Here is a 21,978-nt window from a genome sequence, read left to right on the forward strand (position 1 = left end):
CTGTTTGGACATGAGGGGTACTCTTCCTGAATTGAATTAAGTTTATTTGGTTGTTTTCCTTCTACCTAATTATTCTACGCCCCTACATGCCATGCCGCCTCTTGTGGGGCTTGGGTGTTATTAAATGGCTCTCCAAATCATTGTTCTACTAAGTAGTATCTAGTTTAGCACAACACCCGTTAATGGTAACTGGGAGTTCATGTTAGGAAGTAGCTATATAAAAAGGCACACATATATACATATGTGATCAGCCTTTTTCTCCACCAAAGTTACCTTTAAACAGTAACATGATATCTCTGTAAATCTATGGATCGTGTAAACAGACTGGATTTTAATAGATTGAAGCCTAATGTTGGTGTATATGATACTTACAGTACGTTAGTTGTATTACACTATTACTGGCCACTCCATACAACTATGTGTACTCTGTGCTCAAAGGATTGCATGGCTGTTCATTGAGAGGAGGCATAGGTACAACTTAATCATTCTGGTGAAAACGATTGTACTTGAGAAGCTTCTTTTATATGAGGTCTAATCCATAATTTTGAACAGAATCAAGCTACTTGGACTAAACAGTGGTTGACGGAGTTTGAAGGCATTTTCTTAAAGAGGCATACAATGGCCACTGCATATGTGATTTTGTTTCTATTCTTTCCTTGTGCCTGATGCAAATATTTCTCAGTGGCTACAATAAACTCAGGGAAGTAGATAATCCAGACGTATCTCATATAACAGATAACTAATAGTCATCCGCAAAATATTTGTGATATTATGCATCATTTTCTATCTAACTTTTTTTGCCGCATGATCCATTTTCTAGAAATTATTTTTCCCAGATTAAATTCAGTTCATGGTGTGCACTTTAATTATCACTTCGTTGGTCCCTCTCTTTGAAGTCACATTAGGATTGCTCACAGTGCTATGTAAATACATTCTAGATCAGCTTCCTTGATTTCAGTTGTCACTGCTCATACAGCCTCCATTACAGCAGTGGGGAACACTTGCAGAACGCGCAGCTCTCTTAACTTCGCTCCACCCTTACTGCCTTCAGAGAGGCGTACGGGAGCGTTACTGCAGCTGCTGGACATGTGCCTCTTTTTGAAGGACAGGGCATACAGCTACCAGAAGTAATTGTGAGGTGAAAATTCAAACATTTGTATCTCTGAGCATCACCATTTTGGTGCACTGTGAAACTTACCCAATAGTCTGAAGTATACAGTTTACTTTTTACCTCAAGGATTGCAGAGGACTGTTGGGAACAGCATGCATCAGGATCAATATGTTTCTCCAAAACTTGACGAGATAACGCCACCAAGCCTGTAAAATTGTGATTCTTTCCCCTAGCCCCATTCACATTCTTCACGTACAAGGGGCGTGTTTCCATTTTCCATTCCAGTGCACCTTTGGCCAGTATTGATCTGTACTAAAGTTTTCGTCCTTGAATTGCACTGATCACTCACAGTAAGCTGCTTCAGCTCCTGTTGGAATTCATTAGACTCTATGAACAATCTGCTGCCTCTCATGTCCATGCCAGTACTTTCACTGTACCGCTACCACCCACGTATCTCATTAAACATGTGGGAACTTCGAGGTGTTGCTGTTGGGAATGTACATATGCACACGCCTACAGGCTCTGGACCCATAGCTTTGAAGTTGTACCCCTACATCTTTCGAAGTTCTTTAAAGACTTTCTTTTCGAGACTTCTTACTATTTGGCTATGAATGGTGAATGGTACTTTCTTTGGCAACAGCTCTCTTCTCTATCTATTCACCATGCCACATAATTCCACTACGGAAATACACTACACACCACACAATACCACCCCACATAATTCCACAACTAAGAATTTCAATCCAACCCACTTAATTCCACTCCACACACATCCACAACGCTCCAAACATAACACATAGGTAAAAGACATTACCATTTACAAAGCCAATTGCTCTAACTCGCAAAGGCGAGACCTATCGCATTTTCCTGTTAAAAATGTTTGGCATGTATGCTCCTGCTCCATTGGTTTCTCCTTAATCATGTAATCACGTTCGTCAAGCTCTGCTGACCTTGTTGTGCTCTAGGATCGCGCTGCACCTCGGGAGCCTCAATCTGAGAGCAAAATCGGGATTACGTCTTGGACAGTAGTCTTTCTTCTCTTTCCTACCCGCCTCTAGGCGTCTGCCTTCATTTCTAGTGACGTCAAAAGCGTCATGCGCTCCGAGGCCTTCACCTCTCAATACCGCGTCTGCGTCCTTCTCCGGGCAGTCTTTATAGTACGTTGCATTTTAGGTTTGTACCATCGGCCTTGTTTTCAGTAAATATCTCTCCTTTTTTGTTACACACTATTAGACTTTGGTTCCGTCTTGTTGGCTTCGGGTTTCTCAATAGTAAGGTCTACGTCTTCTCAATTGGTATATTATTCATCTGCGTCGTTCTGCCTCTGTCAGGGCCTTGACGCTGGCCTCCCTTAGGGTCTCGGTTGCACTTTTTTCTTGACTCCTTCTCAGTCCCTTCAATCTACCCCCAAACACATCATTTTCCGTCAGATATTTCGTATGCAATTATACAGAAATCTCGTGGAGTTGGCCCCGGTTATACAGTCGGGACTCTGCTCACCAAAAACTTTGAGGTGTGCTGTGCATAGTTGTGACTGAGGGGCCAGCACCTGCTTAATGGTGACTGGGATGAGCGGCCCCACATAAATTATAACGTATCTTGCAGCTTTGGCAGCTTGGTTACCTCAATTGCTGCTGATGAGGAGGTTAGTCGTCTCCCGCAGTGAAGCAATCGTATCTCGGTATCAGGCTGGACCTGAACTACATCATTTAGCGGATTAGGTATCGAACATAGAGTATTATTTCACAACTTCAAATAAACAAAAGTTTTGCTGATAAACGTTTCCCCAATTTGAATGTATTCTTCTTCGTAACGTAATGTCGAATGCAAAAGCGTATTTCACTATTTACTGAGAATGTTCACACCAACAGTGACCTTGATGAAGTTCAGAATATACCAGCTGCGGTATGTGACTATTTCCCGAAAGGCTTTTACAATTTAGATTGCAGATACTGATTTGAAGATGCACTACTTGGGGGTGTTGCACGACATCCCAATTTTTTATGAACAGAACCTCAACACGCAACAACTCCGTACATACAATATTTGCCTGGTGTCTAAATCTACTTGACAGACAGTCTAATAGTTCTTTCATGCTAGTGCAGTGTAATCTGTATATTGTGTTTAGATAGCACTTAATACCCCTGACGAGGGATTGACTGTTGAAGCTGTTTGTGGTAACCAACACCTTACTCCGGAACCGATGATTTGAGTTAAATAGTTAGTAGACTAGTAATATGTGTTTTATTTATTTTTCTGAAAGAAGAAAGAGTATCTTATTGTGTGGATATGCGAAAGAGAGGGTATATTCTTGAGAAAGCCAGCGATGTGAGGGTATGCAAAATAGAGTCTACATTGCTATATAGCCAGTTCTGAGCTCCCCACATGCTAATCAGTAACATTCACAAAGGTAAATCACTCTTACTAAGGCCCATCGTTGGTGCTTCACTTGAACATCAAGGCTCTACAATGAAAGCATGTGTGGTGATGTGTTCAATAAACCAAGCAAACAACAGTATTAAAAAAATGGAGCGCTTTAAGGATCAAACCAAGTTTTAATGAAAATAAATGAATTGATGGAAGTAAAACGTATAACCAGGGCAGATGTCATTAAATGGGAAAGCAAAGAATAATCTTGATGAGTAGCATCATTAAAAAATATGAAAATCCCAAAGGTCAGACCGTGCCAGAGACATCGCAAATGGCCAGCCATTGTGGAATTTACCCTGGTTGGAGTTTTTAAGTTCACACTGTCAGGAAGACCCTGATACTTAAGCGGAAGCATACCACCCACACCCAGGAACAGCCACCTGAAATGAATCTCAAAATATAAGCTGCAACTGAATGAGCAGCAGGGGGTAAAGTGATGGGGCTCTGGATCCTAGATCCTGTTGAGATTGGAAGCCTTTAGTCAAGATTCTTTTTGATGCAATTGCCAATATTTATACAGTAAAGTAAAAGAACCTACCTTAGATTTGGTTTAGTGTCCTGTGACTAAGGATGGTGGAATTCCTACTTCTGGTATTGGAAGAGGGTTTAAAGAGCCTTATTTAACAGACACACATTTATTAACATATTTGAACTACATTCCTGTCCTCATGATTATTGTACAGAAACTCTACTTACTAATGTTATCAGTAGTTCCTAGAAGACTGGCCTAATTTCGAATTTGGCGGTGCTGCGCCTGCTTTCTGCCGTCACAGCACAGCCAAAGCCACGCTAGGACCCCCGCCTTATTACGAGTGTTACTCGTGTAAGGCGGACGGTCTTTTACCATTCCCTTGGCTGTGACTGAAAAACAAGCATCGCAATGGGAACGGGAGAAAAAAGTTCCAGCACGGCATGGAGGATGATACTTATACCCCATTTTGTTTTTGCTCTCTTTGTGGCAAGGATCTCCGAGACCAGTCCAAACCTGTTCTGTCCGCTCTGGAGCAGTATCACTACAAGGGGTGGAGACAGCATTGTGCAGAGGAGACACTGCCTATTCAGGTGCTAGTGAAACTCCTCCCACCACTTTAAATGAATCCAAGGTCTATTCAGCTCAAGTATGAGTCACCTAGGAAAGGCAGGACACCTCAACCCCCTTTATGGCTGACTGCAGTGAACACACATCTCCAGCCGCTGTCAATCCAAAACCAGACAGATAATACACAAAAGAGCAGAGGCGATCAGAATGGTTAAATAGGAAAATTCCTACTTCTAAAAGTTCCATTTTCAAACACTATTTAAAAAACATCTTTCTAAAAAGATGCGTTATTAAATTCGGACATCAGAAAGCCTAAACTCAACTTCGCTATCTTGTCCCAATGGAAAGTTATACTTGCAAGGTGTTACAAAGTAACTCCCATGTTAGCCTATGGGACAGATAGTCTTTCAATAGTGTAAAGGAAATCAGCAGTATTTCACTATCAGGACTTGTAAAGCACACCAGCACACGTCCTACCTTTTACCTACACTGCATTCTACCCATGTGGGTATCTTGGGCCTACATGAGGGGTGCCTTACATGCGAGAAAAGGGAAGGTTAGGGGCTGGCAAGTGGGTACTCTTGCCAGGTCGACGTGGCCGTTTAAAACTGCATGCAAAGACACTCAGGGGTGTGGAATTGTTTAAAAAATCTACTTGTCCAAGGGACAAAATTGTATAGAAATCTACTTGTCCTGCAAAAAAATCTACTTGCCTTACCTCTTTACTGAATCAATAAGAGAGACAGGCAAAAGTGTAAATTAGGTTGTAGATTGTGCGTTTTAGACATTCAATACATTGAAGCTTCCATTTGGGAGAACAGTATCAACAAAGGTTGCATATTCGAATCAGAAATTCCCAGTATAATGTACACCATGGTAATGTGTAAGTCTGTATTCCATATTTACAGGATAACATTTTTGCATAAGGTATTTACAAACAATATAAAACACAGTCACATATCGGCTAGAACCAAACTGATACCCACAATGCATTTAAGAGTCATGCAATAGTCAGGGGTGGATATGACTGTGATCTGTGATTATGTCTAGATTAGGGTGTCCTGCTCAGGAAAGCATGACATTTCTAGCTCTCCTGGCAAGGGTAGGAGACAATTCCTTTTTTCCAAAGGGACGAGTCTTCAGATTTCAGCCCCACTTAGATCAAAACATCATCTCTGAAAGTGTGTAAGGTTTTCATTTGGATGACTCAATCTTTGACATTGTGATACATAACGGGAAGTTTGGGGTGGGGAGGCACACTTAGACCTATGCTGTAGAAGTCTTACCAACATTACACAGTCAGTCCTAGGAGCATTATTAGGGAATGAAGTGCCCTTTGCAGCTGCATGTGAAATAAATCACTAAGCTTGAATCTTTACTGCACCAGAGACGTCTATCTAAGCCTCCCAAAGAAAGAATCTGCAGCAGCTCGAAAGTCCACTTCAATACTGGTTTGCTGGGCAGTATTATCTTCCACCAAGCCCAAGACTCAATTTGTTATACAGGGTCATAAAACAGTGGCAGACACTCCTTAAGGACACCATAAACGAACAGTTGAGGTCAGAGGTGAATTACCCTGCCCCAGCCTGCTATATGGAACCAATACAAGGGCAGTTCATATACTGACCTGCACATGATCTAAAATAACATGTCAGGTGACTTGCTTTTTAAATAAAGTATACAGTGGTGTAATAGGAAACCCAGGAAAAACATGAGGAACGTAGCTTGCAGGACAAATCTCCTAGCAAAAAGAACCAGGGGTCTATTAAAAAAAAGCCAGAAGTAAAAACGGTTTTGTTTTCAAAACATACCCCTGTTCAGCTGTAGAATAGAGACTGACCTATCAAACTGTAGGGGCATTTTGAGAGGGTATGGGTGCAGACATCGTAGAGGTGACCACCCACAATAGTTTGTGAATCGTTTTTACTTTCAGGATGGAGAGCAGTAGGGAGGGGAAGTGGGGGGATGGTGGTTTTACATCAGGGGTTTGAGAGGGGACAGAGGTGAGCATCCAACTGGGAGCAAAAGAAAGAAGAGTAAACGTGGTCTAGAGATGTTTGAGGATTTAGATCCAAAAGGAAGAGAATGAAGGTGACTTAGATGGGGAAAGAAATATAACATGAGGTTTAGACTGGGCACCAGACCAATGGCAGAAGGTTGAGACAGCAAGACAAAGACAAGTTGGACAGGGAATTCGAAAAATGACAGCGTGCCGTGATAGTAAACATGAAAAGGAAGTGTCATTAACACAGATTGATGTGGTTGGTGTGTAAAGTAGGGGAGGTTCTGTTGATGGCATTTTGTGATTTCTGATATAAACTAAAGCACACAGCATAAGAACAATTTCACTTTCTTCTGCTGCATCTCCGGAGAGGTTTGTAACGTTAACTCTTTCTGAGTTTCGCAGCTTTTAACGGAACATTCTACATGTAGTCTATTCACTTGCTTTGCATGTGATTACTTTCCAATAGCATAAAAAACAATCCTTCCTCACTGCCTTGGGGTACAGACCTTACCTCTGCAACAGAGAGCCTCACCAACCTATCTACTCTAAGCAGGATTTATTTGGACACATTTACGTTACTATGTCCGCTTTATTCTGTACACTTTTAAGAAGTCCATTTCTATTTACTGCATAAACACACTATCCAGCCATACATGCTCCTTTGTTCATTTACCCCTCCCGGTACATTTGAGGTAACCATTCCACATACCTGCCTTATCTTAGCATGCAGTGCACCAGCTTCTTGTGACTTATCAGCTTCCAAATGAGAGTGCTGAGCCTCTAACCTAGACTCACCCCCACTTAGCTACATTGTGTGATCCTCGGCAAGTGTTTTCTTTTTCTGGCCCTCCATTTCCTAATCTTGCAAGATTAGCAGTGTTCACATAAAGGTTAACTCATTTTAATAAGAGCTACCTAACACTGCAGTAAATTGCTAAACAGCAACGGAACACTGTTTTTAAGCCTAACTTTAAAAGTGTTTGCTAAGGGTAGTAGGGACAAAAAGAGCTTTCAGAGACTTGCCTGTTATTGTTGTAAATGAGGTAAAATGTGGGATATGGGAACGCCTGTTGTCAGTCAGACCAGAGCTATAGTCCGGGCCACTGGAATTATGCAGCAAGAGAGGACAAAATTATGTGGCAGGCTTGAGTATATTATGCAGCAAGAAATTGCAAAGTATGTGACATAATTCGGCACATTTTGTAATAGTATTCGTTTATTATTTCATCATTTTCAAACTTGGTAACACCCTGTGGGCATTGATTGCAACTCGTTAGTATGAGGTGAACATCCAAATACAGCAATAATCAACAGAAAGGTGACCAGTCCGGCTTTACAAAGAGGCTTTCACTACGTGGCAAAACGCAGTCGCATTTTTAGTAACTTTATCGTTTGAGCTAGAAACAAATTGTGCAGCAGATGATGGATTATGTGGCAAATACTGCGGACGTTCAAGCACAATTCCAGTGGCCCTGGCTATAGTCATTGTGAGGGCCTGAGGTCGCATCATGTAGCAGATGCTAATGGATGGCATTTCTTCTGACTTAAAGAAATCACCCGTGGTCTAGCACCCCAGTGCTGCTTTAAAGTCATGCTTGGAGCTGCACAGAACAGCATATAAAGCCTCCCAGCTTTAGGTGCAAGATTTTGGTGACATCATATCACAGACAGTAAGGTTTGGGCTTTTAGTTTGTGGTAAAAACATATCACTGCAAACGTGCCTTCTGGCAAACTCTGCCTTGCCCCTTCTGTTTTCTTTTTCTGGCCTCCAATTCCTGTGTGCTGGTGAAGGAAAAAATGCAGAGCCACAGGGGAAAGAAAAGAGCATAGTGCAGACACTGGTTTACAAATTAGAGCTCGTGAAAATGAAAGCAACAGGGGTGGCCTGTGGGCTGCACGAGAGCCCCACAGGGAAAGTAAGGTGCTTTAATGTAGATTTGGTTGACACTAAAGAGGCTGAGACTTCAAGCACAGACAGCAAGCAATGTGCGCAGAGAGGGGCCCAAGAATCGCATGACAAAATAATCCCAAGCACCTTAATGCAAGCCTCAGATGCAAGGAGAGGAGAGAGGAGGAGAGGGGAGAGGAGGTGAGAGGAGAGGAGGGGAGGGGAGGGGAGGGGAGCGGAGGAGAGCGACCTGGGTTCAGCACAGAGGCCCAAGGGTGCAGCCAAGAAAGGGCACCATCAGAAGGGTGAATTACGTTTTTTAAAAAGTCTGGTAAAAGTAAGGAGCAAAGAAGCTTGTCTCTTACCTGCCATTGCTGGAAGTGTTCTCCAGCTGCAAAAGCTCCATGTGGAAAATTATATAAACAAAAATAGTCTCCTCTGCATCCTGCTATAAATTGTGTCATGACTCGTGTGCCTGGGTTAGGTGATTACACTGAGGACGAGACACGGACTGCTAATTTGAAGGGGTCAGAGGATAGTTTGATCTCAGTCCATAATTTACAGTCTACTTGCCCTTCGGACAAAACAGTAATTAAAACTTCTTGCCCTTGCAATAAATCTTAATGTGTCGGGCGATACAAATGACCCATCCCTGACACTACAGTGGTAGGTCTGAGACACATTTACATGGCTACTCACGTGGGTGGCACAACTAGTGCTGTAAGTAGAGTTTGATTTACAGGCCCTAGCACAGTTTGTGCACTTTACTAGGGACTTACCAGTAAATCAAATATGCCAATCATGGAGAACCAATTATAATCATAATTTACACAGAGGGCTTTTCCAACACCAAGTAACTCACACTTTTATAGTCCTGTGGTTTCCAGAACCCCTCTTTCTGTAAAATCTCTTTATTGAGTATTCAGACCAGTAAATTATTCATCTAGCTCCAATCGGTGGTCCTAGATACACACCTCACAGACTCACACGTTTTCATGTGCCATGTGCCATTACCAGTTGTTAGAAAATCTTTCAAAAAGGGCACACCTGTGTCTTTGTCCAACAAATGCTTTCTACAATATCAACTTACAAAGAGTTCCTTCCAGAAACTTTCAGAATATGCACACAATCATCATGTCCCCTGAAACATTGATTAGGGTCATAACTTTCATAATCTCACCTTTTAAATTCCAGATTGTAATTCTTTTTCTCCTGGATAGATGCAACGCTTCCTCTGCTACCAATGTTGAGTCTCTCCTGCTCACTGATGCTTGCCAGGATCTGAATCTGTCTCTTTGCTGATAACAGCATTTTCTAGCAGTTGAAGTCCCAGGCTCTGACAAGCTGTCACAGAAACTCCCAAACCCCGTAAGATCCAACATGATGACTGACAAGGTAGACAAGATATTTTTCTGAGAGTGTACCTAGACCCACGTGAAGCAGGAAACACTGGATAAAGTCCTCTGCACCGCAATCCAGAGTGACTTAGTCCGCAGACCCTGAACCTTGTGTACTTGTCACTTGCCACCATAACTTCTGCAACTATGACCCGCAGGTTAGTCTAACACACACTTAATAACTTTTTCCGAGAAAATACATTTTGATTAAGAAAGCCATATCTGGTGGCGGTTCAAGATGTTGTACATGTGCTGAGAGAGAGAGAGAGAAGGCAGTGAATTTGGATCTACCAGTTGGAATAAGCTCTGAGTAGGCCCATTCCTTTACTATCGAATGGCAGGGCTCAAAAACAACTAATCAGCAGTTATTTGCTAAAGAAGACCTCCTTGTTTTTCTAAAGGTTGCCCTTTTTCCACCCTCAGGTAATAAGAACTCGGGTAGTACACTTCCTCTGTCTGGAGAAGAAACCCACATCCTCCATTGTGTGCCATGTTACACCAGTGGCATCCAAAATGGATCCCACTGGCCCCAGTATTTGGACTCACACAATACATGCATATAACACATGCTCACTGCACATTACACACATTTGGCATGCACATGTAATGTCAGCTCAAGTTTCTGGGTTTCGCATCAAAGTTGAATTTTAAAGAGGAAGGGTCAGTAGATTGCATCCTCACAGAAAAATGGAATGGTCACTCAGTAGATTTAACAAGCATCGTCATAGCCAATAGGTCTCGCCTTTGGGACCTTATAAGTGTTTAGCCATTACCCCCAGAGATTAATTGCTATTAACTCTCTCCTATAGGAGGACATTGCTGTCTCCTGAGCCAACCACTGACCTCGCACTGACTCCAGACCTTCACTCCGCTCCCATGGCAATGCCATCACTTGTCAGCTTACATGGCAAAGGAGGGCAAAGCTCAACCCCTCAGGAGAGAAGATTGTCACAGACCATCAGTGAAGAGCTCTCTTCAGAGACACAGTCACTGAAATGTGTAAGCCCCCCTAAAGCAGGATCCCAGTACCCACTCCCCAGCTGCTTCATGTGTGTCTTGCCCAAGATGCCACAGAGACACTCGCTTCTATCGCCTCTACCCTCAAACTAGACTCCTAATTGTAGTTTCTTTAACGAAAACAGTGCATCCTTTCAGTGGTGAGGTCCATTGGCAGAGTTGCATTGCAGGATTTTATTTATTTAGAGTATTTTATAGCGCTGGCTAGAGCCGAGGGTATCAGAGCGCTTTTAGGGAGCTTTTGGCAGAGTAGCCTGTAAGTCTCAGTGCAGAAGTACCAGAGGTAAATGCAGGCCCAGGCTGAGAGGTTCATTGACAGAGCTTGAAGCAAATGACGCAGCTGCAGGACAAGGTGAATCACACGTGCTCATAATTCCCTTTAATCATGTGACAACTCCACCCCTCCCCTCACACATCCCTTGAAGTGCATGTGCAGAGGAAGAAAAGGAGCGGAGGAAATGTGCAGGGGCTTGACAAAATCTCGGGCCGTCTGCAGTGGGGCTTGAAACGAGTCAGCAGTTTCCCTCTTTTCAGGTTTTAAAGAGCATTTCATAGGAGGGAATCCTCTGAGCTTTGTTCCCGCTGCACCAAGCCCATCCCACCGTGGACCACAAAGGGCCAGCTGCCTTCTTCAGAGCACGTCCTCCCCTCCATGTGCTGGCTGACTGACGTAGTATCACAAAGTCTAGGACCCGCCTGCCACAGCGGCCACAGAATCGGCCCATTTGAGTTTCAGACAGTGCGGGCGGGAGGGGTCTATAGGGCTTCCAGGGTTGCACAGAATAACAAGATGGCGCCTGTGGGTGAACTACAAGGAGCAGGCACGTGTCTTTCTGCCAGCAAGTGTGCACTGATCTACAGGAGAAAACACACATGTGACAGCTCAGCTCTGCGTATCAAGCGACTGCTAGTGCTAACTATTGTGTAACCTCCTGCACGGCAAAGGTGTGAACACCAACAGGGCTAACTGCTCAGCTCATCATTCTAAGGAGGTCGATAAAATGAGTTCCGTTCAGTTATACTAATAACTTCATTATTAGAGGAATATTAGGCAGAGCTCGCCTTTGCTCAGCCTTTGAGCGAAACCCATTTTGGCGCCCCTCCCATCCTTTTTAATAGTGTATGTATTGAAACATTGTCGAGAGTAGGGGGGGTTTGATTAAGGTGCACCATGAAAATAAAATAAAAAAACAGACAAGTATGCCAGCGACCTTCAGAACAAGCGCGCGCCTCGTGCTGAAAGAGGAGACAGCAGGGGGAGGGGAGAGAGGAGGAGGCCTCCACCTGTTTCCCTTGCGGGAGCAAGCAAGAACCATCTGTTAATTACAAACCGATGGTTTCAAAGTTCGCTCCGGAAGGGAATCGCCAAACGTGCACGCATTGCCATTGAAAGCAATGCAAAGCATGCACGTTTTTGGGACAGCTCAGCTCTGCGTATCAATCGGCTGCTAGTGCTAACAATTGTGTAACCTCCTGCACGGCACAGGTGTGAAAACCAGCAGGGCTAACTACTCAGCTCATCATTCTAAGGAGTGCGATAAAATTTGTTCCGTTGAGTTATAATAAAATCTTCATTATTAGAGGAATATTAGGCAGAGCTCGCCTTTGCTCAGCCTTTAAGCGAAATCCATTTATGTATTGAAACATTGTCGGGAGTAGGGGGGTATGATTAAGATGCACCATGAAAATAAAATAAAAAAACAGACAAGTATGCCAGTGGCCTTCAGAACAAGCGCGCGCACCTCGTGCTGAAAGAGAAGGAGACAGCAGGGGGAGGGGAGAGAGGAGGCGGCCTCTGCCTTTTTCCCTTGCGGGAGCAAGCAAGAACCATCTGTTAATTACAAACCGATGGTTTCAAAAGTTCGCTCCCGCAAGAGAATCGCCAGACGTGCACGCGTTGCCATTGAAAGCAATGCAACGTGTGCACGTTTTTGGGCCATAAACTGAATCGATTACTTAAGGTCTCCTCCTATGCAGCGCCTGCTCGATGCATAGGCGAGACCTGAAAACAAAGTACACTGCCGCCATAAGTTAGGTGGTACATCCTTGGACAGGGCACGAATTGACTGGCTCAAATGAGGGAATGCTTGGTGCACCCCTATACCTCACAGAACAGGTTCTGGAGCTCGCATTGTCAGGGACAACCTTATCCCTCTGCACACATGCTTGATTAGCTTGACGCTAGGGCCAAAATAAAATTCAGGCTTCTAATTTCACTTGCAGTTTGGCATTTTGGGCAGGGGTACGCACCTGTATACTATGCTGGGGATGGTCCCTCCATTGGAATGCAAATATAGGCTTGCTGTCTCATTTGAACAGGCAGTTGAACAGTGCACTGTGCTAGCATTAAATGAGAAAAACCTGGAGCCCCTGTTTGTTTAACAGAGGTTCTCTAATTGTTCTTAATGCCTCATCATTACAAGCCTTTATATTTCTCTAAATTGCCTAGTTAAATATTAGCCTGCAATGCAAAGTTTCACAATCCCTATCAGAGTTCACTCTCTGCTTAATGATTTTGGTTTGGTATGAGTGGCCCACATGTGATGTCAACTGCATTGTTGGGCCAAGCGCTATTTAAGACTAAGCTGTTGTGAGGGTTCCTGGTGCTCTGGAGAAAGCCAAACATGATGTGTCTTTCGCTACGGGATCAAGCCTCCTTCGACATAGAGATCCTCCTTGATATAGTGAGTCTGAAACAGAAGGCTGAATCTGTAACCTCAGCCTCAGTGTGGAACAAATAAGAGGTTGACTGTGAAGCATCTATACAAGAACCAATATCCTTAATACTTGTAAAATCATGAAATAGCCCATATTTCTCCTGCTCACAGTCAAAATGACCACTGCTCAAATTCTTTTGGGTATTGTATATTTAATGATTTTCATTACTACTGTGAAACTGTGAGGTGCTTGAAGAGCTTGTGGTGATGCAGGATCTCCTCTGTTGTGTCTGCCTTACGTTGACGGGTATCAGTGAGTTGTGAGAATTTATAAAGAGATGTATGCATGCAGTAGCCCCTTTTATCAAGGAACCATCATGGCGCATACTGGACCAACATGACATGCTTTGACCACAGAATTACACACTCTAGTGTAAACAGACGGCTGTTTACAGGTAAAAGGTTGAAACAACTTTACCAACTTTTTCCCCAAGCAGATGATCAGGATATCCTCTCTGCAGCATGCCTCAAGTTTTTACTTGTGAATTCAGACATCACCCTAACCTCCTAGTACACTAAGTTGAAAGCTGAGATGATTATCGACTTAATAATGTACAAAGAGTCGCTTGTATTGCAGGTGTGAACTCCGATTTAAAATCCTATTGTGTTAAAAACAGTTTAAAATGTAAACATAATAATGCTCAATTAGACCCTTTAGTGGTAGTAATTGTAATTGCTATGTAGTCTTTTCATATATGTTGTTCTTGTAATGCTGAGCCCTTTATTTCATATATCATTGGGTGTGTTTACTCTTTCCTATGCCCTTTAGATACAGTTATAGTGAACTACATGAATCAATTTGACAATGCCATGAAGAAAAGCAGTTCAATTAATCTTGATAGACTTATTGAGGACTACTCATTGATAGAACAGGTTTGTGTTATGTCTGTATCATGTGTTTTTAGTTTTATTGGAAGTATTGGTGCACATATGTACATATACACTAAATGTGGGACATATTAATTATATTTGTTAGACAATCCACACTGTCTCATTAGATATGTTAATTACAGACCATTAAAAACAGTAATGGGTAAAATACTGTGTGTATTTTAATGGACTTGCCAGTCCAAATACCTGACATGGGTAAAGCTAGCAGAAAGGTACTCTGATTCCAACAAATGCTTTCCGTATACAACATTAAATGTTAAAATATGCTGCATTAACTTTAGCCAGTTTAGTTTCATGCATTTTCATTTTGCAAGCCATGTGATGTTTCCTGTAGACATTTAAAGGATGGAAACTTTTTAAGTATGTATTTTTAGTCGAATGATGGTCGAATGATGGTCTGTGAACACGGACAAATCTGAATCTTGAAAAGCAACCTACTTTCAGTTCTATTATACCTAAAAATTCTGTAAAAAAGTATTTCATGTGCTTTTTGATTTTACTGGCTCTAATATAATATCCAAAAAAGCAAAATGTAGGTGCCAGTACTGATACAGAAATTATTTAACAATTAGACACAAAACCCGAAAAAGAAATTCAAGGATGGATGCCGATTAGTTGCTTTTATTATTTAGTTCCAAAGAACAACTATATTTTAGAAACACATATTCAAACGGATAAACAATCTTACATGCTAAATAGAAAAATTAATTAAGGGTAAGGGGATCTTTCATCATATCAAGCATATCACAAGCACACAACATTCAACCATTCAGGAGCAACGAAGATTTTTTAACATGTGCAATATATTACAGTGATTAATATATTTATAATAGACAAACAAACACAGCAAGGCTGGAGAAGGCCACGGTCTGCACAATATTTTAGAAAATATTACTTGAAAATTATATACAAAAGTACATTCATCACACCAATAGAGGTATTCTTGGTTTTTTGTAGTTTTAAAGAACAGTTAACAGAGTAATGTACAAAAATGGTGAAAAGCAACAGGACGATTCAAACGTGCTTATCACCCATGCAGACTCAAAGGTGGCTGAGGGCCTACGCGTTTCGAATCCTGCAGATCAAGGAGGATTCTCATCAGGGCCTTTAATTGTATCTATAGCAAGAGAAAAAGAAGAGAAAGTTTTTTTTAAAAAGAGAGTTGATATATGCATACAGAGGATCAGCCTCAGATTCCCCACTCAGGTCGCCACCCCTCATCCGTCGCTAACCAAGATGTTCGAAATACTAAACTGGAGTGAGTGCATAATCGTGGAAGCAGGCTCAAAGTGCGGGGCCTAATCAAAGTAGCTGAAAAATAAAGACATTATAAGGTCTTACCTGCCTTGGCGGTAGACGGAAATGCTATGTGGGAGGCTGTGTCGCTTGAAAGCACAGAACTGGTACCTATATTTGGATGGACACACATTTAATCAGGGCATGCATTTTTGTAAAGCAGGGCTACAAGTTCTAAAAAACTAACAAACCACTGTCGTTACCTATTCTTAAGGGGCCTTCAAATTTGGAGTGCGACAACCGTCGAAAATGGAATAAAAGGAGCACGAAGTCTGTAAACAGGGGAATAACGGAACATAAGCCATGGTCTAATCGGATTACATCAAAACGCTAGCAAATTGAGCAATAACTGCTGTTGTTTCTTACCAAAAACAATGGGCATTCAAAGGTGGAATTTGTTGTACTCGACACCTTAACTGGGTTGGTTTAGGCGACCGTGACTTGTTGCGGAGGGCGTTGTCCACCAAACGCGGTTTACTAGTTGCACACGGATGTGAAAACCTGCAACGAGCAGCATAGTGAATGATAACGGACCATTTAAACGAGTCTGACTTAATTCGCAAAAATGGTCGGCATATTACCAAGAACGCGGAGTGACCCGCTGGTATCGTTTGGAACACCTTCTCTAGGTTGGTTTAGGAGACCGTGACTTGTTGCGAAGGGCGTGGTCCACCAGACGCGGTTTACTACTTGCACACGGATCAGAAGCCCTGCAACGAGCAACATAGTAAATGATAACGTACCATTTAAACGAGTCTAACTTAGTTTGAAACAAAATGGTAGGCATATTACCATGAACGCGGCGTGACCCGCTGGTATCATTTTAAAAGGGGTGCTGCAGAGGAAGACAACAGAGACCAAGTAAATTACGGAGCAGAGTAGTATAACTGGCTCACATTACGAGACAACACTTGTGCTGATACTCACAAATGAATCACTCGGTCGACGGCGTGGGAGGAAATGAGCACTCCGGCACAGGCGCCTTAGCTAGCAGGGCTGCCGTGCAACCACTCATATATGCAGGTCGTTAATTGGTAAACGCCTCCTTAGTTTCCGGTGTTCAATATGGAAACAGAAAACCCGGGACAGATTTAACAAACACTCCAGGTTTTTCAGTGGTTCAGCAAAAAGGAAAAGGTTTTTGCATGCATAGGAGAAATCAAAATATTCACAATTTGAATATTTCACTCAGTTCATTCAGCCCAGACACTGAAGTGTCAAATTTGATTATTAAAAAAGCTTCCCGTTTTGACAAAGCAAGATTTTGATCGCCACCGCGAGGGTTTTTTTCCACTTTTGAAATCACAGTCCATTTGAGGTCACTCACAACATGTTGCATCCGCGTCCAGTGGAGCACCAGAGGGGCATTTTCGACCTTGTTTTTAATTCTCGATTTGTGCTGAGAGATCCGATGACGGATCTCCTGATTGGTTTTACCTATGTATAGTAGGTGACAGGGGCATGTAATGCCATACACGACAAACTTACTCTTGCAGTTACTAAAGGATTCGTGTTTCCAGAAAGGGCCGTTGTGCTGGAACAATGAACCCTCGATAGAAGATTCACAGCAAAGGCAAGTTCCACATTTATGGTGGCCGAGGATGGGAGGCATCCCCATCATTTGGCGCAATGTTGCCGGCTTGGGTGCTGGCATCGCAGCACGAACAATGTGATTTGCAATGTTGTTTTCCTTTTTAAAGGCAAAAAGAGGCATGTCTACAAGACTTTCATCCAGATCTTTTACTAGATGCCAATTCTGCTTTATGACTTTTTTGAGGTGATTGGCATTAGGACAATACGTGGTGACACACACCTGTCGGTTCAGTTTAGGTTTAATTTTTCGTTCTAGAGTGGTTTCCCTTGGTGTCCATTGTGCTCTCTTCATACAGCTCTTCACAAGTTTCTTTGGATAACCCCTATCACACAATTTAGATGTTAATTTAGCTGAGTGATGTTGGAAGTCTTCTTTAAATGTGCAGTTCCTGCGGACTCGAAGGAACTGCCCATAGGGGAGATTTTCTCTGAGGTTCCTAGGGTGGTTACTTGAAAACATCAGAGACTTGTTTCTATCAGTTGGCTTACTGTATAGAGTTGTGGCTAGTTTCCCTTCACAAGGGAAAACCTCCACGTCTAGGAAGGCAATCCTCCTAGTAGAACTGGAAATGCTGAATTTTATATCAGCTGTTCTGTTGTTTAACCATTGATGGAATTGGTCAAGAGTGTCACTATCACCTGTCCAAGTCATAAAAACATCATCAATAAATCGGAGCCACGCTCCGATGTATTGAATGAAAGGGTTGTTCTGGTAGATATAAGCCTCTTCATACATTGCCATAAACAAAACCGCCAATTCTGGCGCAAAGGGACACCCCATAGCCACTCCTTTGACTTTGTAGTAGTATTCGCCATTAAAACAGAAATAATTCTTCTTTAAGGCGAAGGCTGCCAGGTCCACAATGAATTTGGTGGGCACCTGCATCGGTCTAGGTCTGGAATCAAGGTAATGTGTAAGTACTGCTATCGCCTCATCTTGAGGGATCTGAGTATAAAGAGCAGTTACGTCTAAAGTAACTAGTCTGTCTTTGTTTTCACAGAACTCAATTCTTTCTAGTTGGTTTAAAAAATCGGTTGTATCCTGAAGGTAGGATTTTACACTGGTCATGAATTCTTTTAGAAAACAGTCTACATATTTAGCTGCTGGTTCTAGCACAGATCCGCACCCAGCAACGATGGGTCTGCCAGGGGGGTGGTCAGGGTCTTTATGTATCTTAGGCAATACATAGAACATAGGCACTTTCGGGTGTCGAATTTTAAGATATTCAAGCTCTTTTGGTCCAATATAATATCAGCTCATATCCAAAATTTCTTCCAGATAGTCTGCATCTAACTCAAAGTAGTCCCCGGAGGCGCCTACAAGATGAAGAACCACCCTGATAACTGTTAGTTTCCTCAACTGGATGCATGTGGTGACTGTTATTGTGTATATAAGGAAGTGTGAATTGGATGAAAAAGGTGCTTAAAAATCAAAAGTGTTGTCAGCAGCAGCTTTATTCCACAGAAATATAAGGGCTCCAACAGCGACATCCAATCAGGACTGCAACACTGGCGTAACTGGCCAATAGCAGACCTCAGCATTCTAAGCATAAAATTATTCACAATCATATGTTAACAAGGAATGGAATTGCTAAACAGCCCTGTGGCAGGGGGCTGTCACGCAACTGCTGGTGCGCTGCCTTTATTATTTCTGGATATCTCTGCTGACTACGAGCAGGTATTTTAAATCACTCTGGTCCTGCTGATCGCTAGCAGCGACCTCTATTATTTTAACTTCCTACCTTTCTCCGCTGAATACAAGCGGGTTGCTCTTCTCCTGATAACACCGCCTCTCGCGTGGTGCCTGGCCGCCGGCTGTGGTCGCCCCGCCTAACGGGCTTCCCAGCGGCCGCGGCCGCCATCTTGTAACGGGTTGGCTCGAGCTAGAGCCTCGCCACACCCCCTCGCCATCCTCCTATTTTAACGGCCCCCATGTGTCAGCGCAGCGGACGAGCGCAGCGGGCGCGTCGTAGGCGCGCCGGAGTTGCGCCTGAGTTAAGCCCGTCTGCGCCCGTCCGCGGCCGACCGGGGCTAGGGGCGCGTCACTCTGTCCCTTTTCTCACGTACACCCGCGCATCACTCGTTGCTTGTCATAATCCTGCGCTTCCCCCACCTGAGTCTGCTCCCAGGTTGGTCTCTTTAGGCCTGTTTACCACCCGCAGCTCTTTTCCCGAAATAACACGGCCATATTCTATCTCAAGGCCCCTGATCTCGGATCCCAGACCTGGTCCCCACTTATTGACAAAACCTCCCCATCATCCCCTCTCAGTCTTATATCTCAATACCCGGTCTCTGGTCAGTCATCAACTCGACATTTTTTATCTTCTGGAGTCAGAACAACCCGACATCTTATTTTTGACCGAGACCTGGTTAACTGATGATTCTGCCCTGATATCTTGGCCGCCACCCCCCCGGTTATCACATACTACAAGTTAATCGTGCCTCCGGCAAAGTCGGAGGGGGAGTTGCCGCTATCTTTAAGCACCCGATTCGCTTCTCCATAGTGCCCACTACCAGCATTCCTTCAGTAGACTGCCTGGTAATCCGACTGGAATTGCCAGGATCCTCTCTTATATGTGTCCTGACCTACCGTCCTCCCTCACCCATGCCCAACTTTCCTGTTCAGTTTGGGGACCTCATCGCCCAGCTCTCCATCAACAATTCTAATATATTGGTCTTAGGCGACTTTAATTACTGGCCTTTGGACCCCCACGAATCTCCCAGTTCATTAGCCTTTACGGACCTCATGTCATTGCACTCAGCATATCTATTCGCCCACGCACACAAAAGGGCACATCTTAGACCAGGTGTGGTCATCTGGCTTGGACATTTCAGCTCCCCTCATTCTGCCATGCTTATGGTCAGACCATTTTTTAATCACATTTACGTTAGGGATTCCCTGCCCCACCGTTAAGCCCCAAGAGACAAACTTCCTGGCCCGTAATTGGAATAGGTCAGATCTAAACACTTTCCACTCTATTCTTAGCTCCTCTGTTCCTTCTACCCCCGATCCACCTGCCTCTATTGACACCCGGTCACTAAACCTCACTCGCTGGCTCACCTCCGCTGCTGATGCAGTAGCTCCGCTAAAATTAGTTAGAGCCAGACGCTGCCACGACGCTCAAAGGTGGTTTACCGAGGACCTGAGAGCCCTTAAATTAGGCCTCCGCCAAGCAGAACGACGTTGGCGTCGAGGTTACTCCCCTGAGAACAAGGAGGTGTTTTCCTCTTTACTGAGAAATTATAAAATCTCCATAGCTCTTGCTAAATCCACTTATTTTTCCACTAAAATTATGGATTCCACAAATAAGTCGAAGGACATATTTGCCATTGTGGAAGAATTATCTAACCCAGCCAGAATCACATTAGGGCCACTTCCCTCCCAAACCCCGTGTGATTCCTTGAATATTTTTTTTATTGAAAAAATAGCAAAAATTAAATCCAGCATTGCTGCTCAAACCTTACCTGCTCATCCCCTAACCTCTGAGTCCTCTAAATATTCCAATCCTCACACCCTTACTGCTGTTCCCCCCATTCCGATGGCTATTTTCCTTTCGCTTCTGCACAAAATTTCTTCTGGCTCCCCTCGTGATTGCTGTCCTCCCTCGGTTCTTCGAGCAGCTTTCATCTCCTGTCCCGAGCCCCCTCTGGCCCTCTTAAATAGCTCCCTGGTCACGGGGACTGTCCCTTGCTCTTTCAAACAAGCCGAGGTGGTTGCCATTTTAAAAAACCCTCAGCAGACCCCTCCATTCTGAGCAACTACCGCCCTATATCCTTTCTCCCCTTCCTCAGCAAAGTTCTGGAATCACACGTGACCCACACACTCAGCTCCTTCATCGAGGACTCGTGTGTCTTAGATTCTAAGCAGGCAGGGTTTAGACCTGCGCATTCAACGGAGGCCGTCATTCTCTCCGTGATGGACCAACTGCGCAGAGGGGCTGATGTCAACACCCGACAAGCCCTGGTCCTTCTGGACTTATCGGCCGCCTTCGACACGGTCGACCATGGTATCCTGGTCGACCGTGTCGAGGAGGCCGGCATCCGAGGGACCGCCCTTGACTGGGTTCAGTCCTTTTTGACGGGACGACAACAAGCTGTCAGGCTGTCTCAGTTCTCTGCCACTCAGGTTGAGCTGTCCTGTGGTGTTCCTCAGGGCTCTTCATTATCCCCTCTTCTTTTTAATTTGTATTTAGCCCCGCTACTCCGTGCTCTCCGCGGGTTGAGCGTTATTGCGTTCAACTACGCGGATGATATCCAATTGATTTTCAATATTGATTCTTCTGAGGATTCCATCTCTATTTTTCAAAAAACACTCTGCTTCATTAGTGACTGGATGAGCTTAAATCACCTGAAGCTCAACCCCGACAAGACTGAACTAATTCTTGTCGGGGGAACTTCCAACCCATGGCAACCTTCCATCTGGCCTGCCAGTCTTGGAAGCTCTCCCTCTCCAGTCAACTCTGCCAAAAGTCTGGGTGTCATTATCAGCAACGATCTCTCAATGACTCCCCAGATTAGTGCAGTGGTGTCCGCCAGCCACTTCCAACTCAGGAAACTACGGAAAATATCCCGCCTTCTTACCACCGAAGCGCTT

General features: G+C 43.7%; 1 protein-coding gene across 2 annotated transcripts in view; it reads left to right on the forward strand.

Annotated features, from left to right (window-relative positions):
• Positions 1 to 2,182: 2,182 nt before the first annotated feature.
• CCDC152 (coiled-coil domain containing 152) overlaps positions 2,183 to 21,978 on the forward strand; it is an 880,762-nt gene continuing 860,966 nt past the window's right edge. For both annotated transcript variants that reach the window (XM_078675028.1, XM_078675029.1), the window contains exons 1-2: positions 2,183 to 2,284; positions 14,374 to 14,477. In XM_078675028.1, the coding sequence (XP_078531154.1) occupies positions 2,206 to 2,284; positions 14,374 to 14,477 (183 nt within the window). In that variant the 5' untranslated portion in view covers positions 2,183 to 2,205. The remainder of the gene's footprint in view (positions 2,285 to 14,373; positions 14,478 to 21,978) is intronic.

The sequence above is a fragment of the Lissotriton helveticus genome, chromosome 2_1 (genome assembly GCF_964261635.1).
Source record: "Lissotriton helveticus chromosome 2_1, aLisHel1.1, whole genome shotgun sequence".
Classification (NCBI taxonomy): Eukaryota; Metazoa; Chordata; class Amphibia; order Caudata; family Salamandridae; genus Lissotriton; species Lissotriton helveticus.